This window comes from Scyliorhinus torazame, chromosome 6 (assembly GCF_047496885.1).
Source record: "Scyliorhinus torazame isolate Kashiwa2021f chromosome 6, sScyTor2.1, whole genome shotgun sequence".
Lineage (NCBI taxonomy): Eukaryota > Metazoa > Chordata > Chondrichthyes > Carcharhiniformes > Scyliorhinidae > Scyliorhinus > Scyliorhinus torazame.
The window spans coordinates 88,043,214-88,063,154 of record NC_092712.1 but is presented as its reverse complement, the minus strand read 5'-3'; the positions used below and the strand labels follow the sequence as shown (position 1 = coordinate 88,063,154).

The 19,941-nt window shown below is 46.5% G+C and overlaps 1 protein-coding gene across 2 annotated transcripts in view; it reads right to left on the bottom strand.

The window, feature by feature from the left end:
• nell3 (NELL (neural EGFL like) family member 3) overlaps window positions 1-18,496 on the bottom strand; it is a 50,429-nt gene extending 31,933 nt beyond the window's left edge. Inside the window, exon 1 of one of the 2 annotated variants that reach the window (XM_072508447.1) lies at window positions 18,408-18,496. Coding sequence is in view for 1 of the 2 variants with exons in the window: in XM_072508446.1 (XP_072364547.1) it covers window positions 17,638-18,241 (604 nt within the window). In the remaining variant the exon portion in view is untranslated. Of the gene's footprint in view, window positions 1-17,637 lie in introns of both variants that reach the window. The other variant, XM_072508446.1, reaches the window with a different exon arrangement.
• Between the last annotated feature and the right edge of the window lie 1,445 nt (window positions 18,497-19,941).

The window sequence follows — 19,941 nt, the reverse complement described above, 5'->3', positions numbered from 1 at the left end:
CTATGGCTCTTGTCAGCCTTGTGTGTCACAATTCCGCTGTATAAAACAGCAAGTTACAATAATGGCCAATCCAAAATGAATTTTCGCAATATATCTATTGTCCCTATTATCTATTATGCCAAACCACTATACAAGACACTCCAATGAATGACAAGAGTATCAAAACATGTAAGCATGTAAGATCTGCGTGGGCTGATCATCATGGAATAATTTCTTCCTGTCAGAGCTTAACAATAGTGTAACTATTCAGTGTTATATATCTGGGAATACATTCTTGCTTGTTCTGCGTCACATATTGTCAAGTGACATTGCGCAGGCTATGAGCAGATCACCATCTGATTGTAGGAACAACACGCTTCATAAATCTCTCATCATGTTTTACAAGAATCCAAAGCGTGGGCACCTCCATAAAACTTTGCAGCAACAAAGGAATATGCACGGTAACACAGTGGTTAGCACTGTTGCTTCACAGCACCAGGGACCCTGGTTCAATTCCCGGCTTGGGTCACTGTCTGTGTGGAGTCTGCATGTTCTCCCCTTGTCTGTGTGGGTTTCCTCCGGGTGCTCCGGTTTCCTTCCACAAGTCCCGAAAGACATGCTGTTAGGTGAATTGGACATTCTGAATTCTCCTTCAGTGTACCCAAACAGTCGCCGGAGTTTGGTGACCAGGGGATTTTCACAGTAACTTCACTGCAGTGTTAAGGCCACTTGTGACACTAATAAAGATTATTATCATTATTAATGGGAGAGAAAACTGCCGATGTGGATTGTGACAGAAAAATTGCTGGAAAGAATATTTTCATCGACTAATTGTGGGACTGCACGGGGAGCAACAGAATGATTCTCGGGATCGGACCCACACACACACACAGATCTCCGATGAAGCACTGCTGACAGTGTGAAGGTTTAGCAAAAGTTTTGGACAGCAACTATGAGTAAGGAGACCGACAGTCAGGGAAGATTTGCTTGCACTGAAGTCAGGGACTATGCACATGGCAAAGCCACATGGGCTGCAGGGAACGGGGATTTTGAAGTCTGCCGACTGCACGAGCCATGACTCAGGTGAAAAATCAATATATTCTCAGGCATAAAAGGGGAATGAATTCCTAGCTGCTTGTTCAAGGGATTGTTTGTGCCATATTTTCCAATACAATCAGAAGAAAGGAAGAAGTGTTGACTCTTGGAGCCAGCATCCAGAGAATGGCATAAAAACAGGCTCCATGGACCTTTTGATGAGGATTATGAAACTTGGAATTCATATGAAGAAAGATTTCAATTGTTTTCAATAACTAATCAGACATCGGAGGACCTAAATGTTGCAATATTTTTCAGCTCAGTTGGCCGTAAAATATTTATGCTGCTACAGAATCTTGCTCACCCAGCAAAGCCAGGAGACAGGTCCGTCAGTGAATTATTGAAAATTTTAGAGGGACATTTCTCTCCTAAAACTTGCTTGATTGTAGAAAGGTTCCGATTCCACCGACATAGTCAGGAAGGAGTGAAATGATTTTACAGTTTACAGTGCCTTGAAGGAAATTAGCTAGATATTGTGAATTTGGTATTACACTTGATGGTACTCTAGGAGACAGGCTGGTTTGTGGGTTATGCAGTGAAGCAATTCAGAGGAAGCTGCTTGCTATAAATGATTGAATTCTGAAAGCTGTCACACCTATGGACCTTGCAATGAGAGAGGCTTTGCAGACAGGGACTAGAGTGAAGATCAACAAATGTGGAAACATGTCACTGTTGTACACAGGTTGGACACTCAACGGGGGAATCTGGAGTAAAGTGAATATATACTCTGGCAAGAAGAGACATATTGCCAAGGCGTGTTGGGTTCAAAAAACCTCTACACCAAGAAAGTGCAAGGAGAACAATACAAGTAAATCATCTAGTCATGTCTACAAATTAATGGGTGAAGCTCATGATCACTCAAGAGACAGCTAAACCGAGCTAGTGCAACAGCTTAAGCCAGTAGAGGCAGCAGAAGAGGATTCTTGGAGAAGTCAAATCAGTCACCTTGACTGAGCTGTGGGTACCCGAAGAACCCCTCCAGCAACAAAAAGGAGGAAGTTCATCCAGTAGAGGCGGCAGAAGAGGATTCAGGGAAAAGTCAACTCAGTCACCTCCACTGTACTGTGGGTAGCTGAAGAACCCCTTCGGTGACAAACAGGAGGAAGATCATCATCCAGCCGATGCGGCAGAAGAGGATGCTGGAGAAGTCAACTCAGTCACCTCGACTGTACTGTGGGCAGCCGAGGAACCCCTCCAGTGACAAATAGGAGGACGTATATCCAGTAGAGATGGCAGAAGAGAATTCTGGGAGAAGTCAATTGTCAATCAATTGAAGCCAGGAGGCTCCCCATTGTCTGCACCATGGTGTCAACGCCCTCAGCGATGCTCCTCAGTGACCAGCGAGCTTGCACATGACCAGTCAGCCGGAGTGAGATTTCAGCCAGAGTGAGGGAATTGAGAATTTGGAGCTGAGTGGGAAACTGTTGGTAAATGGTTCTCTTTAAAAATGTAGTAGTCTGGTATAAAGGGCAATAAGCAACTGATTCAATTAGATAAGAGGCAGTTTTCTGTCAATCAATTGAAGCCTGATTAGGGCCTCCATCGGGGTGATTACTTAGGAATTTTAAACTGGTGTGTTAGACATCCCAACTCAACTCAGCTGTATGTAAGGCAGCAGGTTAAGCAAGCACACAACCGTCAGCCAGGGTGAGATTTCAGCCAGTGTGAGGTATTGAGAATGTGGAGATGAGGGGGAGACTCGAGGACAAGTGCGAGATAGAAAGAAATTGATCTGTGATATCACAGCCAGCAGATAAGTGATTGACTGGTAAGTAGTTTTTATTTTATTTTTTCACTTTGTCTCTTGGCATTGTAGTTGTTGCTGTAAGTGAACTTAAGGGTTCAGTTATGGCAGGAGATCCCAGACCCATGTCATTCTCCTCGTGTGCTCACGTGATGAGGTCCTACAAGCTGAATTTAGGGAGTTAGGAGTTAAACTAAAAAGTAGGACCTCAAAGGTAGTAATTTCAGGATTGCTACCAGTGCCACGTGCTAGTCAGAATAGGAATGTCAGGATAGATAAGATGAATATGTGGCTTGAGAGATGATGCAAGAGGGAGGGATTCAAATTCCTGGGACACTGGAACTGATTCTGGGGGAGGTAGGACTATTACAAACCGGATGGTCTGCACCTGGGCAGCACTGGAACCCATGTCCAAGAGGGTTTGTTTGCTAGTGCTGTTGGGGAGGGTTTAAACTAATGAGGCATGGGGATGGGAACTAATGCAGGCAGTCAAAAGGAAGTAAAGTGGGCTCAGAAACAAAAGGCTGTAAGGGGAAAAGTGAAAGGCAGAGAAACCAAATTCTAAAATCAAATAGGGCCGCATTACAGAGACTGTGGAGAACTCCGTGACAGGGACTAGTTAGACTAAGAGAAATAAAACACAGGGAGAATGTACAAAACATGGCCGGACAGATAAGGGAAGTCTAGGTTAAACTGCTTTTATTTCAATGCAAGAGGCCTGATGGGCAAGGCAGGGCATGGGACTAGGATATTATAGCTATTATTGAAACATGGCTAAGGGAGAGGCAGGACTGGAAGCTCAATGTTCCAGGGTAGAAATGCTCTAGGAAAGATAGAACAAGAGGGGAGTTGTGTCTTTGATTAGGGACAATACCAGGCAGTACTGAGAAGGGATATATCTGAGGGTTCGCCCACTGAATCTATATGGGTAGAACTGAAAAATAAGGGTGAGATCACTTTGATAGGATTGTACTACAGGCCCCAAAACAGTCAGTGGGAAATTGAGGAGCAAATATGTAAAGAGATTACAGATAGCTGCCGGAAAAGTAGGGATTTAATAATTGGAGACTTTAACTTTCCCAACATTGAATGGGACAGCCATAGCATTAGGAGCTTGGGTGGAGAGAAATTTGTTGAGTGCCTTCAGGAGGGATTTCTCATTCAGTATATGTATGGCTCGACTAGATAGGGGGCAAACCTGACCTCCTCTTGGGAAATAAGGAAGAGCAGGTGACAGAAGTGTTAGTGAGGGATCACTTTGGGACCAGTAATCATAATTCCAATGGTTTTAAGATAGCTATCTAGAATGACCGGTCTGGCCCAAAAGTTAAAAATCTAAATTTGGGAAAGGCCAATTTTGATGGTATTAGACAGGAACTTTCAAAAAGTTGATTGAGGGAGACTGTTGGTAGTAAAAGATGGCTGGTAAGTGGGAGGCTTTCAAAAGTATGTTAACCAGGGTTCAGGGTAAGGACATTCCTTTTAGAGTGAAGGGAAAGGCTGGTAGAAGTAGGGAATCCTGGATGACTCGGGATATTGAGGCTCTGCTCAAAAAAAAGTAGCATATGACATGCATAGGCAAGTGGATCCCTTGAAGAGTATAGAGGTTGTCGGAGTAGAGGTAAGAGGGAAATCAGGAGGGCAAAAAGGGGGCATGAGATTGCTTTGGCAGTTAAGGCGAAGGAGAATCCCATGATCTTCTACAAATACATAAAATGAAAAAGAGTAATGAGGGAGAGAGTAGAGCCTCTTGGAAGGATCTACTAGGTCGTCTATGTGCGGATCCATAAGAGATGGGTGAGATCCTAAATGAATATTTCTCATCGGTATTTACTGTTGAGGAAGGCATGGATGTTGGAGAACTTGGGGAAATAAATAATGAGTCTTGAGGGTACATATTACAGAGAAGGAGGTGCTGGAATTCTTGAAGTGCATCAAGGTAGATAAATCTCTTGGACCCTGATGAAATGTCCTGATGAAATGTATCCCAGGACGTTGTGAGAGGTTAGGCAGGAAATTGCGGGTCCCCTAGCAGAGATATTTGAATCGTCGACAGCCACAGGTGAGGTGCCTGAAGAGTGGAGGGTAGCAAATGTTGTGCCTTTGTTTAAGAAGGACTGCAGTGAAAAAACCTGGGAACTACAGACCGGTGAGCCTAACGTCTGTGGTGGCTACGTTGTTGGAAGGTATTCTGAGAGACAGGATGCACAGGCATTTGGAGAGGCAAGGACTGATTAGGGACCGTCAGCATGGCTTTGTGAGTGGAAAATCATGTCTCACTAATTTGATTGAGCCTTTTGAAGGGATAACCAAGAAGGTAGATGAGGGCAGTGAAGTCGACGTTGTCGATATGGACTTTAGCAAGGCCTTTAACAAGGTACTGCATGGTATGCTGTTGAATAAGGTTATATCTCACAGGATCCAGGATGACCTAGCCAATTAGATACAAAATTGGCTTGACGACAAAAGACAAAAGGTGGTCGTAGAGGGTTGTTTTTCAAACTGCAGGCACTGTGAGGTGTGCTTCAGGGATCAGTGCTGGGTCCACTGTTATTTGTAATTTATATTAATGATTTAGATGAGAATTTAGGAGGTATGGTTAGCAAGTTTGCAGTTGACACCAAGATTGATGGCATAGTGGTCAGTGAAGAAGGTTATCTAGGATTGCACAGGATCTTGATCAATTGGGTCAGTGGGCCGATGAACAGCAAATGGAATTTCATTTAGATAAATGTGAGGTGATGCATTTTGGTCTATCGAATCAGGGCAGGACCTACTCAGTTAATGGTAGGGAGTTGGGGAGAGTTATAGAACAAAGAGATTTAGAGGTACAGGTTCGTAGCTCCCTGAAAGTGGCATCACAGGTGGACAGGGTGGTGAACAAGGCATTCGATATGCTTGGTTTCATTAGTCAGAACATTGAATACAGGAGTTGGGACGTCTTGTTGAAGTTGTACAAGACATTAGTAAGGCCATACTTGGAATACTGTGTACAGTTCTGGTCATCCTTTTAATGAAAGGATATTATTAAACTAGAAAGAGTGCAGAAAATATTTACTAGGATGCTACCGAGACTTGATGGTTTGAGTAATAAGGAGAGGCTGGATAGACTGGGACATTTTTTTCCTGGACCGTAGGAGCTTGGGGATGATCTTATAGAGGTCTATAAAATAATGAGGAGCATCGATGAAGTAGACAGTCAACATCTTTTCCCAAAGTTAGGAGAATCTAAAACTCGAGGGCATAGGCTTAAGGTGAGAGGGGAGAGATACAAAAGGGTCCAGAGAGTCAATTTTTTCACAGAGGGTGATGAGTGTCTGAAACGGCCTGCCAGAGGCAGTAGTAGAGGCGGGTTCAATTTTGTCTTTTAAAAAGCATTTAGGCAGTTATATGGAGGATATGGGTCAAATGCGGGCAATTGGGACTAGCTTAGTGGTAGACACTGGGCAGCATGGACAAGTTGGGCCGAAGGGCCTGTTTCCATGCTGTAAACCTCTATGATTCTAGAACCCAAGTGTCTCGTCAATGAAGAGATCAACAACGATTTTGGGCATATCCAAAACTTGTAGGTCATGACATTAAAATGGGAAGTGTATATGGGTGCAAAAGTATCGCTTATACCCGAGACAATTTTTCATTAAAAGCTGAAGAATCTGCCTTTAAAAGCCTCAGATGTGATCCTAAAGATGTAAACTGAAGAGGCCATAGATTCAGTCCAGTACAGATGGAGGCCAATCGGCCCATTGAGTCTGCACCGATCCTCCGAAAGAACACTCCATCTAAGCCCACCCCATCCCTGCAGCCCTGTAACCTAATCTACACATCTTTGGACACAAAGAGACAATTTAGCATGGCCAATCCACCTAACCTGCACATCTTTGGACTGTGGTAGGAAACCGTAGCACCCAGAGCAAACTCATGCACACACGGGAGAATGTGTAAACTCGACACAGTCAGTCAACCAAGGCGGCTGTCCATGGAAACTTTCCTGCTCTATCTGGCAGAGCATTGTTGGCTAAGCTTAGTCTTAACTGGGAAATAGTCAATTGGTCAATTTAAGGAGCAACTTGCAACAACTTCTGAAGAAGTATGAGAAGGTGTTCAAAATTCACTAGGCTCTATGATTGGAATTCAACTGCACATAAAAAACCAAACAGCACACCCAAATGGTTCAAAGCTAGTACCGTCAAGCCTAACTTTGAAGAAGAACTAGAAAGATTATTAAAAACAGAAGTAATCGAGCCTGTTGGTAGAAGTGATTGGGCGACATCAATCATTCCTGCATTAAAACAAGATGGCTCAATGAGAATTTGTGGAGATTTAAAACTACTATTAGCCCAGTTTTGTGCACAGATCAAGTCTGAGAACACGCACAAACAGATTCAAAAACAGCTTCTTCCCTGCTGTTACCAGACTCCTGACTGACCTGATTAATACTACACTCCTGTATACGCCACCTGATGCCGGTGTCTAGACATTTACATTGTGTACCTTGTATTGCCCTATTATGTATTTTCTTTAATTTTCATGTAATAAATGATCTGTTTGAGCTGCACGCAGAAAGAATACTTTTCACTGCACCTCGGTACACGTGACAATAAAAAATCCAATCCAAGATCATTAACCATGCTGCTGATTGAAGACTTGTTTGCTGGAGGACAAAAATTCAGTGAAATTGATCTTTCACAGGCATATCTGCAAGTGAATGGGGCTGCCAAATCACAGCCACTACTCACCATCGTGAGCACAGAAGAATTGCTTTTGGAATAATATCTGTGCTTGCTCTTTTTCAAAGATCTAATGATCAAATTCTAAGTGGGTTGAATGGAGTGCAATGCTTTTAGATGACATACTCATCACCGGTTCAAGTGAACAGGAACACTTGGAGAATTTGGAAGCTACCCTGAAGTGGTTACAGAGCCACAACCTGAAAGTTAAAAAGAAAAAGTGTGACTTATTCAAGTCATCCATAAATTACCTTAGTCATCAACAAAGACAGTTTACACACAGAACCAAAGACAATGTCAGCAATCTTAGAAGCACGACATCCTCAAAATGTGGCACGTCATTTTTAGGATTGATCAATTGTTATGGTAAGCAACTCGATTGATTGGAGTGGATTGGTTTATTGTCACGTGTACCAAGGTACAGTGAAAAGTATTTTTGAAGTCTTTACATACTTTGCTATGTGTCAACAAAGCATGGTACTGGTCTGAATAATATGAAAATTCATACAATGAAATGAAAGAAGCTTTGCTGAAGTCAGAGCTGTTCATTCATTATAATCCAAAAATGAAGTTACAATGCCTCACCCTATGGGGTTGGTGCTGCCGCCTCGCACATTATGGGCACAATTCTCCCATCGGGAGACTAAGTCCCGACACCGGAGTGAAGACCGGTGTGTTTCACTCCGGCGTTGGAGGCTGTTCCCAGACCCTTATTCTCCCGCACCCGGGGGGCTAGGAGCGGCGCCGCGTCATTTACGCGCGCCGGGACTTGGCGCCGCGTAAAAGTGGCGCCGCATAAATGACGCGACCGGCGCCACGTAAATAACATCACCCGCACATGCGCGGATTGGCCAGCGGCAACCCACGCATGCGCGGTTGCCGTCCTCCCCGCGGCCGCCCCGCAAGAAGATGGCAGATCGATCTTGCGGGGCAGCGGAGGAAAGGAGGTCCTCCTTCAGAGAGGCCGGCCCGCCGATCACGGGCCAGACCCCTTTGAGTCCCCCCCCGCCCCCGGTACAGGAACCCCCCTCGCCCCCCCACAGGCCGCCCCCCCAGTGTTCCAGCGCTGTTCCCGCCGGCAGCGACCAGGTGTGGATGGCGCCGGCGGGTACCTGTCGTGTTGGGCAGGCCGCTCGGCCCATCCGGGCCGGAGAATCGCCACTTGCCCATTACCAACGGCAAGCGGCGATTCTCCCAGTGGCCAGCTGTGATTCGCGCCGTGCCGGTTTTGGGGGGGGGGGGGGGGGAAATTGTGTGCGGCCGTCGGGACGGTGTGGTGGGACTCACACGGCGCCCAGGCGATTCTCCCACCCGGCTTGGCGGGGGGGTGGGGGGGAATTCCACCCTATGCCTTTTGGAAGGGGAACAAAAGCTTCATGCACTCTTCCTAGCGCAGAAATGAATTACACTCAACTAGAAAAATAAACTTTGAGCATCATTTACCTCAATGGGCATCATTTTACCCTTTTTAATGAATCATCGGCCCTTGACTACAATCTTAAAGGCATACTGTTATAACCTGCCTACTGCCGATTGGCTGGGGACTAATGACTATCCCACAATCCTATGGGAGTATGAACTTCCCCAATGAGGGGGGCGGAGAAACTCCTACTATAAATAAGCTGGCCAGTCCAGGAACCAGGTGGAAGGAGAAGGTAGCAAGGGAAGTTACTGCTACTGTTATGTATATATATTGTTATAGTAAATAAACGTTATTATTTTGTATCCTTAAAACTCGTGCTGGATTCTTCGGGGCCCTTACAAAACTGGCGTCGAAGGTAAAAGTGAATAGCTGTCTACACTGCTGAAGCCACCTCCCTGGATTTTTGTTGGATACAGGTTGGAAGTTGTTTTCTATTATACCATGCCTCTGTACGGACGTTTGGATGTTTTTGATGCTGCGCTGGAAAGCTGGAACCAGTACACGCAACGGATGCGTTACTATTTCCGGGCAAACAATATCACTGAAAACGAGCGCCAGGTGGTCATATTGCTCACCGCCTGCGGACCGCATACGTTTGGGGTGATTAGGAGCCTTACGTACCCAGCTGCGCCGGACACCAAAACGTTTGACGAACTTGTGAATATAGTGGGGCAACACTTTAACCCAACCCCGTCCACGATAGTCCAGCGTTACCGGTTTAATACCGCTGAGAGGACCCCTGGAGAATCCCTTGCCGATTTTTTTATCCAGGCTACGCGGGATTGCGGAATACTGTGACTATGGTGAGACCTTGTCAGAAATGTTACGCGACCGTTTGGTTTGCGGTATTAACAATGCGGCCACCCAGAGAAAGTTGTTAGCGGAGCCAACATTGACTTTTCAACAGGCAATACAAATAGTCTTGTCCTGAGAGAGCGCAGAGCGAGGAGTACAGGAGCTACAGGGAATGGAAGTGCATGCCTTGGGGCGCAACCCTTTCCGCCTAAAAACGCCCCCCCGCACTCCTACGGTACCTTGGGCGAGGCAACGACCAGACCGACGCCAGTGGCCATCGGACATTCCTCCCCGAAGGGAGCCTTCTCCAGATCCAATGGATGAGGAGCCATGTCCGTGTCAGACTTGTAGGCGCCGACCCCGTCGCGGACGGCGGTCCTGGGGACGCCAGAGGCGCCGTCGTTCCGACCGAAACTGGGACCAGCCCAGGGGCCGTAACTGGGACCAGCCCAGAGGCCGCACCTTCCATGTGGATGAACCTGCGGCGACCACTCCTGAGGACGTGGAGACGGAGGACGACTGCCTGCAGCTGCATTGTGTGGCAGCTCCCCGTGTAGCCCCCATTAAGGTGACAGTACGGGTCAATGGCCACCCGCTGGAGATGGAGTTGGATACTGGCGCAGCGGTCTCCGTGATCGCCCAGAGGACATTCGACCGCATCAAGCAGGGTATACAGACCCTTGCATTAACCGACTCACAGACCAGGTTGGTCACCTACACGGGGGAACCACTGGACATTGCAGGAACTACAATGACCCCTGTTGTCTATGGACGCCAGGAGGGGCGTTTCCCACTTATCGTAGTGCGTGGCCATGGGCCCAGCCTGTTGGGTCGGGACTGGTTGCGCCATTTGCGGTTGCAATGGCAGCACATCCTCCAAACAGTTTCTGGAGGGTTGACTGAGGTGCTAGGACGATACCCAGAGGTATTCCAGCCTGGTTTGGGGAAAATAAAAGGGGCCGTAGCCCGTATCCAAGTTGAACCAGGAGCCACGCCGCGCTATTTCCGGGCGCGCCCAGTGCCTTACGCCTTGCTCGAGAAGGTAGAAGGGGAGCTCACTCGTTTGGAGAGTTTGGGTATTATCAGGCCCGTCCGTTTTGCTGACTGGGCAGCACCAATTGTACCAGTAATGAAGCCAGATGCCACAGTTCGCTTGTGTGGCGACTATAAACTTACAGTGAATACAGTTTCCCGACTCGACCGATACCCAATGCCTCGCATAGAGGATCTCTACGTGAAACTTGCAGGCGGACTCTCATTCACAAAATTAGATATGAGTCACGCCTACCTGCAGTTGGAGCTGGACCCTGGCTCCCGACCATATGTAACAATTAACACACACCGGGGCCTGTATGAATATGCACGGTTGCCCTTTGGAGTATCCTCTGCCTGCGCAATTTTTCAACGTGTTATGGAGGGCATTTTGAGAGGTTTACCACGTGTGGCTGTCTACCTAGATGACGTGTTGATTACAGGGACGTCGGAGCAAGAGCATTTGGAAAATCTGGAGGCTGTCCTTAAACGCCTTTCGGAGGCTGGAGCCCGTTTACGTCACACAGTGCGTATTTCAGGCAAAAGTAGTAGTCTACCTAGGATATCGGGTGGACCGCGAGGGTCTGCACCCCGTCGCAGAGAAGGTGCGTGCAATTCAACATGCCCCCACCCCGACTGACACTTCGCATCTTCGTTCTTTTCTCAGTCTCATAAACTATTACGGGAAGTTCCTCCCCAATCTGGCAACTACGCTGGCCCCCTTACACCTGCTGCTAAAGAAAAATCACAGCTGGGTTTGGGGTCAGCCGCAAGAAACCGCTTTCCGGCGGGTAAAGCAACAATTGTCGTCGTCTGGGTTACTAACCCACTATGATCCGGGAAAGCCTTTGCTCGTCACATGTGATGCATCCCCGTATGGTATTGGGGCTGTCCTGTCCCACAAGATGGAGAACGGGGCCGAGCGACCAATAGCTTTCGCCTCCCGCACATTGACTGCAGCGGAGAAAAAGTACGCGCAGATCGAGAAGGAGGGCCTGGCAGTGGTTTTTGCGGTGAAACGCTTCCACCAGTATGTGTACGGCCGCCATTTCACTATCGTGACTGATCATAAGCCCCTGCTGGGACTCTTCAGAGAGGATAAGCCAATACCGCCCATTGCTTCTGCACGGATCCAGCGCTGGGCTTTGTTGCTTGCTGCATATGAGTATCTCTGGAGCACAAACCAGGTACGCAGATAGCAAATGCCGACGCACTGAGCCGATTGCCTTTATCAACCGGCCCCATGTCGACCCCCACGACTGGTGAGGTGGTCGCAACCCTAAATGTTATGGACACCTTGCCTGTCACGGCATCACAGATCCGTGAGTGGACCCAGACGGAGCCAGTCCTGTCAAAGGTTCGGCACATAGTCCTGTATGGTGGGCAGCATAGACAGCTCCCAGGCCAGTTGCGGGCATTTTCCTCCAAACTGTCAGAGTTCAGCGTGGAAGACGGCATCCTCTTGTGGGGGACGCGTGTGATTGTCCCGGAAAAAGGCCAGGAGCTGATATTATCAGATTTGCACAATGGGCATCCGGGCATGACCAAGATGAAAATGTTGGCCCGGAGTTATGTCTGGTGGCCAGGCCTCGACACCGACATTGAGAAGGTGGCCCCAAACTGCTCCATTTGCCAGGAGCATCAGAAGCTTCCGCCGGCCGCGCCCCTACATCACTGGGAATGGCCAGGGCGGCCTTGGGCACGCTTACATGCAGATTTCGCAGGCCATTTTCAGGGATCCATGTTCCGTCTACTAATTGACGCCCAGTCCAAATGGCTGGAGGTGCATAAGATGCAGGGGGCAACGTCCTGCGCAACAATTGAAAAAATGCGTTTATCATTTAGCACGCATGGCCTCCCCGAGGTGCTGGTCACGGATAATGGCACTCCATTGACGAGTGAGGAGTTTGCTAGGTTTACAAAGACGAATGGCATCCGCCATATCCGCACTGCCCCTTACCACCCGGCTTCAAATGGGTTGGCAGAGCGTGCAGTGCAAACATTCAAAAGAGGCCTAAAGAAGCAGTCTTCCGGATCAATGGACACGAGACTGGCTCGGTTTTTGTTTACGTACAGGACCACCCCCCATACAGTGACTGGGGTAGCTCCCGCAGAACTCCTAATGGGCCGGAGACTTCGCACCCGCCTTAGTATGGTCTTCCCGGACATTGGCGCAAAAGTACGCCGCACACAAGAACGGCAGGGACCGGGATTGTCTCGGCATCGTCCGATTCGGCAGTTTGCGCCCGGTGACCCAGTATTCGTGCGGAATTTTGCTGGTGGTGCCCAATGGGTTCCTGGTGTAATCTTTCGCCAAACGGGCCCTATATCGTACCAAGTGCAAGCCCAGGGTCGTCTCCAGCGAAAACATGTAGACCACGTCCGGTCCAGAAGATCATCCCCGCAAAAGATTCCCCGCCCCCGGAGCTCAGTTCAACAGCGGCAAAGACCAGAAACAAGGGAAGGTAGTCCTCCAAATCTTCCACTGGTGCCTCACTCGAAGCCTGCGCAGGTCGTAACGGGACCGAATGGGGATAGAGACGCTGACATGACGGAGGCAGCAGACTCTGACTCCGAGATGGAGACACAGGATGAATCAGAGGGGGAATCCTCGGGTCCACAGGCCGTGGATGTACAACCGCGCCGTTCATCACGGAAGCGCCGGTCTCCGTCTCGTTATACGCCGCCTGATCCAGCGCCGCGTGCAAATGGCGTCCGGTCTGCGGCCAAACGAATTCGATGCCTTCCTTCGCCAGGGCCTACGGTGGATTCCTTGGACTTTGGGGGGGAGGGATGTTATAACCTGCCTACTGACGATTGGCTGGGGACTAATGACTATCCCACAATCCTATGGGAGTATGAACTTCCCCAATGAGGGGGGCGGAGAAACTCCTACTATAAATAAGCTGGCCAGTCCAGGAACCAGGAGGAAGGAGAAGGTAGCAAGGGAAGTTACTGCTACTGTTATGTATATATTGTTATAGTAAATAAACGTTATTATTTTGTATCCTTAAAACTCGTGCTGGATTCTTCGGGGCCCTTACAAAACATACCTTTTTTGTCAGCAAGCACATTGCAAAGGTGGTTCATTGATATTGTTGGCACACAACAACGATATCCAGTATCACAGGTCTGAGCGCATGCAAATGCTGATGCTTTATCACGATTGTCATTACAAGTCAAGCATGGCCCAGAAGAAATTTTGTCAACATTTTTGTGTTTCTCGCTCATGGATAGTGTACCTATGACTTCATCTCAAGTTCCAAGAACCAATCCAGTGACGGGGAAAGCAATGGACTTGGTCCAAAAAGGAACGCTATCAGATGTTCATCGGAAAAATACACTACTCCATCCCTACATAACACAAAGACTTGAGTTGACAGTACAGAATGGGAGTTCTATTCTGGAGACTCTGTGATTATCAAGCTTATATAGTAGTCCTTGACCAACTGCATGAGGGACATGCTGGTGTGATGAGGATGAAGGAACTGGCACGGTTATTTTTGGTGGCCAGGATTAGATGCTCAAATTGAAGAGAAAGTTGGGCAATGCCAATCTTGTGCAAAACAAAGTAACATTTTACAACCATTGCATCTGTGTAATGGCTGACTCAGCCATGCAGAGAATATACATTGATTAGACTGGTCCACTGGAGGGACACATGTTCTTACTGATTGTAGACATGTGCTCAAAATGGCCAGAAGTCACGATAATGAAGTCAACTGAACAGACCATTGAAAAGTCTGAAGAAATATTTGGAACTCCAGAGCAGATTATGCAGTTTACTTCGAAGAAGTTGGAGAACTGCTTGAAAGCGAATGATATGCATTATATCATGTCAACTCCATATCATCCAGCAGTGAATGGAGTGGTCGAACGTTTTGTGCAATCACTAAGGCATTCTATTCAAGCAGCAAAGAACTAGGGGACATTATCAAGAAGAGTAAACAAATTTCTCATTTCTTATAGGAACACTGTACAATCTACCACCCAAAATTCACTGGCAATGCTATTATTCGGGGGAAACTACAAACACAGTTTGATTTGTTAACTCCACCTGATACTTCAGAAATTGTCAAATGGCAACAACAAATACAAATTGCTAGGAGGGAGAAAATCTCTAAAAGATGAATATTTAACTAGGGAGAGAGCGTTCGTTACGAATTACATCACCAATGAGAAATGGGTACCAGCTATAATCCTCGCAAAGACCGGTCCAATGGCATACATTTTCAGATGGATGATGAAAGAGTTTAGTGATTTCATGCTGATCAGTTACTTGCTGCATGAAGTGAGCTTACAGAAACTTATCAAAAGATTTAGAGAGCTGTACTTTGGAATGGAGACCAAAGACAGTGAGTTCAGATTCTGTTTGGGGACTTTTCAATGCCTATAATGACAGATACTGAAATAACTACTCAAGAAGTACCATTTGAGCAGATCATCATCTTGATTAAATGAGCAATGCCCCTAATTGCCGCTCATTGTGTTTGCAAGCATTCGGAGTGTGGACACTTCCATACCTTTTCTCCTTGCGGCAACAAAGTAATATAAAAGTCAGCTTCCAAATAACAATTATGATAAATATCCCTCTTTATTTTCATGTGGAACTGAAGGCACCTATAATCCGATGAGCTAAGGATGATAGGTACAACACCTGCTTGAGGTACAAGTCCTCCGTAAATGTAACTGCCATTTATATTTAACTAGTGAGGAAACCTTTCATAAGGCACCAGAGATTAGGTTCCAGGTAAGCTGTTGGTCAAGTAGAGCAATTCATGATTTCTCTACAAATGAGTTATATGTATCCCATTTTTTAATAAACAAACAGTCATGTCGCCCAACTGATTCATTGTATTATTAGTAATGATGGCATGTAGGAGTCTTGTTTTAATGTCCGTTTGTCTGATGTTCAAATAATCAGATTTCATTAACAAGTTTCATCATCTACAAAGTACCGGTGCAGAAACTAATTGACAGCGCTGCACTTGCAGAATATAGCCAAATGATAATTATGGGACATCACTTTACATTAAAGCACCATGTCATTATTTATTAGGCTGGTCAAGCTATGTTTTATAAACGAAAGAGAAAATACTGGAAAATCTCAGCAGGTCTGGCAGCATCTGTAGGGAAAGAAATGAGCTAACGTTTCGAGTCCGATGACTCTTTGTCTAGCATTACTGTGGTTGTGCAGCTTAAACCCTTATTATTAATCTTTCTCAATATATATTCTGATTTAAACCACATTACTGGAACTGAAATAGTTCCATATGCTAACAAACATCAAGGTGTTAAAAGGAAAACAGCAGACCTCTCATTATTATTTGCATAGCAGCCAGATGTCAATGTGTAAATTGTATAAAAGGAGCACAGCTAATCTAATTTTAGTATATTTTTCTTAGCTATTAAAAATAACTATTTCAATAAAGTTTGCAACAAACGGAAAGCAAATAGTCAAATATAAAGAAGTACAGAACTTTTATCAGGAGTATATGATGGAGTGGATTGTGTATAGCCTGTGGAAGGACTAGTTTGATGAACTTTCTCTCATTCCTTGCTTTACTGCGCTAACAATAAAATGAGATTGCAGATGTTTGCCAATGAATTACAAGGCACAGAACCTAATCGTGTTCAGGTCAAGCAATAAACCACGAGAGCAAATTCAGGTAGTTTATGTTTGAACACTGAAACTATGGTGGGGATAGAGTACAGTTTGCAGTCTTTGAGGCTGATATTTCTGCTACTTTTGGATTGCTGTGTTAGTGCCAGGAAGGTGTGCCATAACTCCAGAGTTAGGTTCTGACCTGACTGCAGAATGCCCTGCAGCTTGGACCGGACACCAAACCGAATGTGATCAAAAACTGGATTTGAAACGTGCTTAGGTTGTCTGCTGGGTATCCGAAAGTTAGCACTGAATTCTTGAAATGTGTCTTATGGGCGAGAAGTACTCTTCTCTGTTGTTAGTGTTTTGGGATTTTTTTTTCTGCATTAAAGGCACTGTATAAATGTATCCAACTGCACTTCCCTTTCAGTTAATGGTCTCACTATATCGGTAGCTCAAAATTTATACATCGTTTTCGAACACTGTTGATAATAGAGAATGAATAATGTATATTTTAATGACACTCGAAAAAGCTAACACGCTCATAATAGTGTCATGGACCATCACTCAAAAAAGATTTTCTGGCCATTATTCTATTGCTGTTTGTGGGTCTTTGCAGAGGGTAAATTGACTGCTCGGTTTCCTACCCTACAGCACTTCAAAGATAATTATTTGGCTGGAAGATGTGCTGACATGGTGAAAGGCATAGGACTGTATGATTAAGACTTTTTTTATGAGGTAGCATAACGTGGCATGTGACTTTTTGACAAATCCTCATTTATTGACAAACATACAACTGCTTGTAATAAAAACAAAGTTCTGTATAAACTCAGCAGGTCTGGCAGCAACTGTGGAGAGAAACCGAGTTAACAGCTCGCCAGCGGGATGGTGTACCCTGCCAGGGGTTCCTGTGGGAAGATGGGCATTGAACAGGAACCCTGTTGGCAGCGGCGAGGCTAGAGGGTACCGCCACCAGCCAATGGCAGGCCGCCTCCGCCACGGCGTGGGGCGCATAAAATCCCAGCCAATGTTTTGGATCTAAATGATCCTTCACAGAAGTTCTGGAAGGGATCATCTATCTTTCTCTCCACAGATGCTGCCTGACCTGCTGAGTTTATCCAGAATTTTCCGTTTTTAGTTCAGATTTCCCGCAGCATTTGTTTTCACTTTGAGAATGTAACTGCTTATCTGCATTTCTCAGTAAAATGATCAGAAGCCTGAATTTCTTCAGATTTACCTGGTTTTATGTCACATGTTAGTTGAACTCCCAGCGCTGCTCCTCCCAGCTCTGTTGTCGAGTAGCTGAGGTCAGGGATCTCGCCAATGAACTGAGCTGCTCGATCAGGCATGTGGACAGGGCTGGACTGCCCAAGCACCTCTGCCCCCAGTGCAACAGCCCCAGGAGGGCAGTGTTCTCCGGAACAGTGAGCTCGGGCTTTGGGCTTCAGGCGGCTCCTCAGGGGCAACCTGCACTCGATGCCTTTGCATTCTTTCGTGTCGTTCGAGTTGAGCCCCCCGTTGGCAGGGGCTGTTGCAACCCTGGCGTTCTCCTTCCTTATCACGGCGTGGAGGATGGTGTTGGGATCGGCGGTGGACCTGGAAACCGCCCCTGCTCCTCCTCCGGTTCGCGGGTAGGCGCCAAAGGCCATGCTCGCCCTGTCCTGGCTGTTGCCCCGGGACGGCCTGCCCCGGCAGTGAGCTCCGGTGCATGGCCAGCCCCGCTCAGCGCTGGCCGCCGTGTAGCAGTAAACGCCCCGGCAGATCTCCGGAGTGGAGCCTGCGCCCAGCCTCAGCCTGAGGCACGGTAGTAGGAGCAGTAATGGCAATGCTGGAACCCTCATACTTTCTCTTGGCAAAGACTGCTTGGTGGTCTGAGGGAAACCGATCGAAAATGAACCAGAGGCACAAGATGACTCCAACCTATTGTGTGGAGGGTGTCTATGTATTCACATGGCTGGCCCGGCAACTTGTCCTCAAGGTTAAGAATGGAACCCTGAGAAGTCTTACCTCAAGGAGTGGATGCGATTGTCAGCTCCCGAGTAACAGTTGTGGAAACCCAAGTTTCTTCTCCAGTGTCTAACCACCCACCCCCCTCTGTAGCCCGGGAGTGAATGTTAAATGTGGCATTCCAGAAACTAATGAGGATTCGTTAACCCTTTAACCGCCACGTCGGAGCCCCTTGCAGGTATTGCTTTTCTCCAGTTTCAAATGAAAACACAATTGTATTTATCTTGCTCACTCCCCCCTCCTTCTGGAAGTAGAGACAGGGTTGGGAAAGAGACAATACAGAAGTACATTCCCAGACTGTTGGAATGAGGAGAAGTTAATTCGTTGAAAGGTTTTTTGAACCATCAATCTGGAGTTACTGGTGAGAGTGGTCTCGTCTTCAGTCAGGCAACCAGATGATACATTTTTACAGCCCCATTTAATACAAAATCTGTTTTCCCATCCTTTTAAACAGTGTTTGTATTTTCAGGGAGGTCACCACCCCCACTCTCCCAATTAATTCATATAACTCTTAAATTGTAAATTGTTTAACGGACTAATGGTTCTCCCATGGCCTGTCTCAGGTCGAATTGGCAAAGTTTGATGTGCTCAAGGTTAAGTCTATAAATCTAGCTTTAACCGTGACAACCAAGGTATAGAATGCAAATACGACAGAAATCACGTACCCATACAATGCCTCTATGGACTGATATAAAAAAGTCATTAGCATATTTCCCAGAAACAATTTTATTGGTTTCACAAGTAGACTTACATTAACACTGCAATGAAGTTACTGTGAAAAGCCCCTAGTCGCTACATTCCGGCACCTGTTCGGGTACACAGAGGGAGAATTCAGAATGCCCAATTCCCCTAACCGCACGTCTTTCGGGACTTGTGGGAGGAAACTGGAACGCCCGGAGGAAACCCGCGCAGACACTAGAAGAACATGCAGACTCCATACTGTGCAGACTCCGTACAGACAGTGACCCAAGTGGGAATCCAACATGGTCCCTGGTGCTGTGAAGCAACAGTGCTAACCACTGTGCTTCCATGCCACCCTTTATTACAATAGCACGCCTAGGAATTTGACTGACCAACCAAAACTGAGATGGAATTTTAAACTCTGGGATATGGAACAACACTTATCATTTGATATATTGGATATGAAAAATCTGGAAGAGGATGGAACTCTGGAATTACTGGTATGTATCACATAATCACAATGTGCATATCAATCCATTCACTGATTTTGCAAAAGCCTGTAAAACTGCAATGCGATATCAAAATGGACAAGTATGCTTATGCAGCCCTAATGCTTCATCTTCTCATTTTAGAAGGGAAACAAGAATCCAGTGGGTCAATCAGACACACTCAAATGTCATCTGGAACTGGCACAGATGCACATATTCCAGACGATAGCCATCATGCTTGCTAGAAAGAAGCACAGTTAGATACACCAAGAAGGAGTAGCAGTGTTGGGGAATAATGAGGAGCCAGGGTACATGATGGAGTGCCTCTCCTGTGTTCTAGGAAAGTGTATACCTTGGCTTTCTAA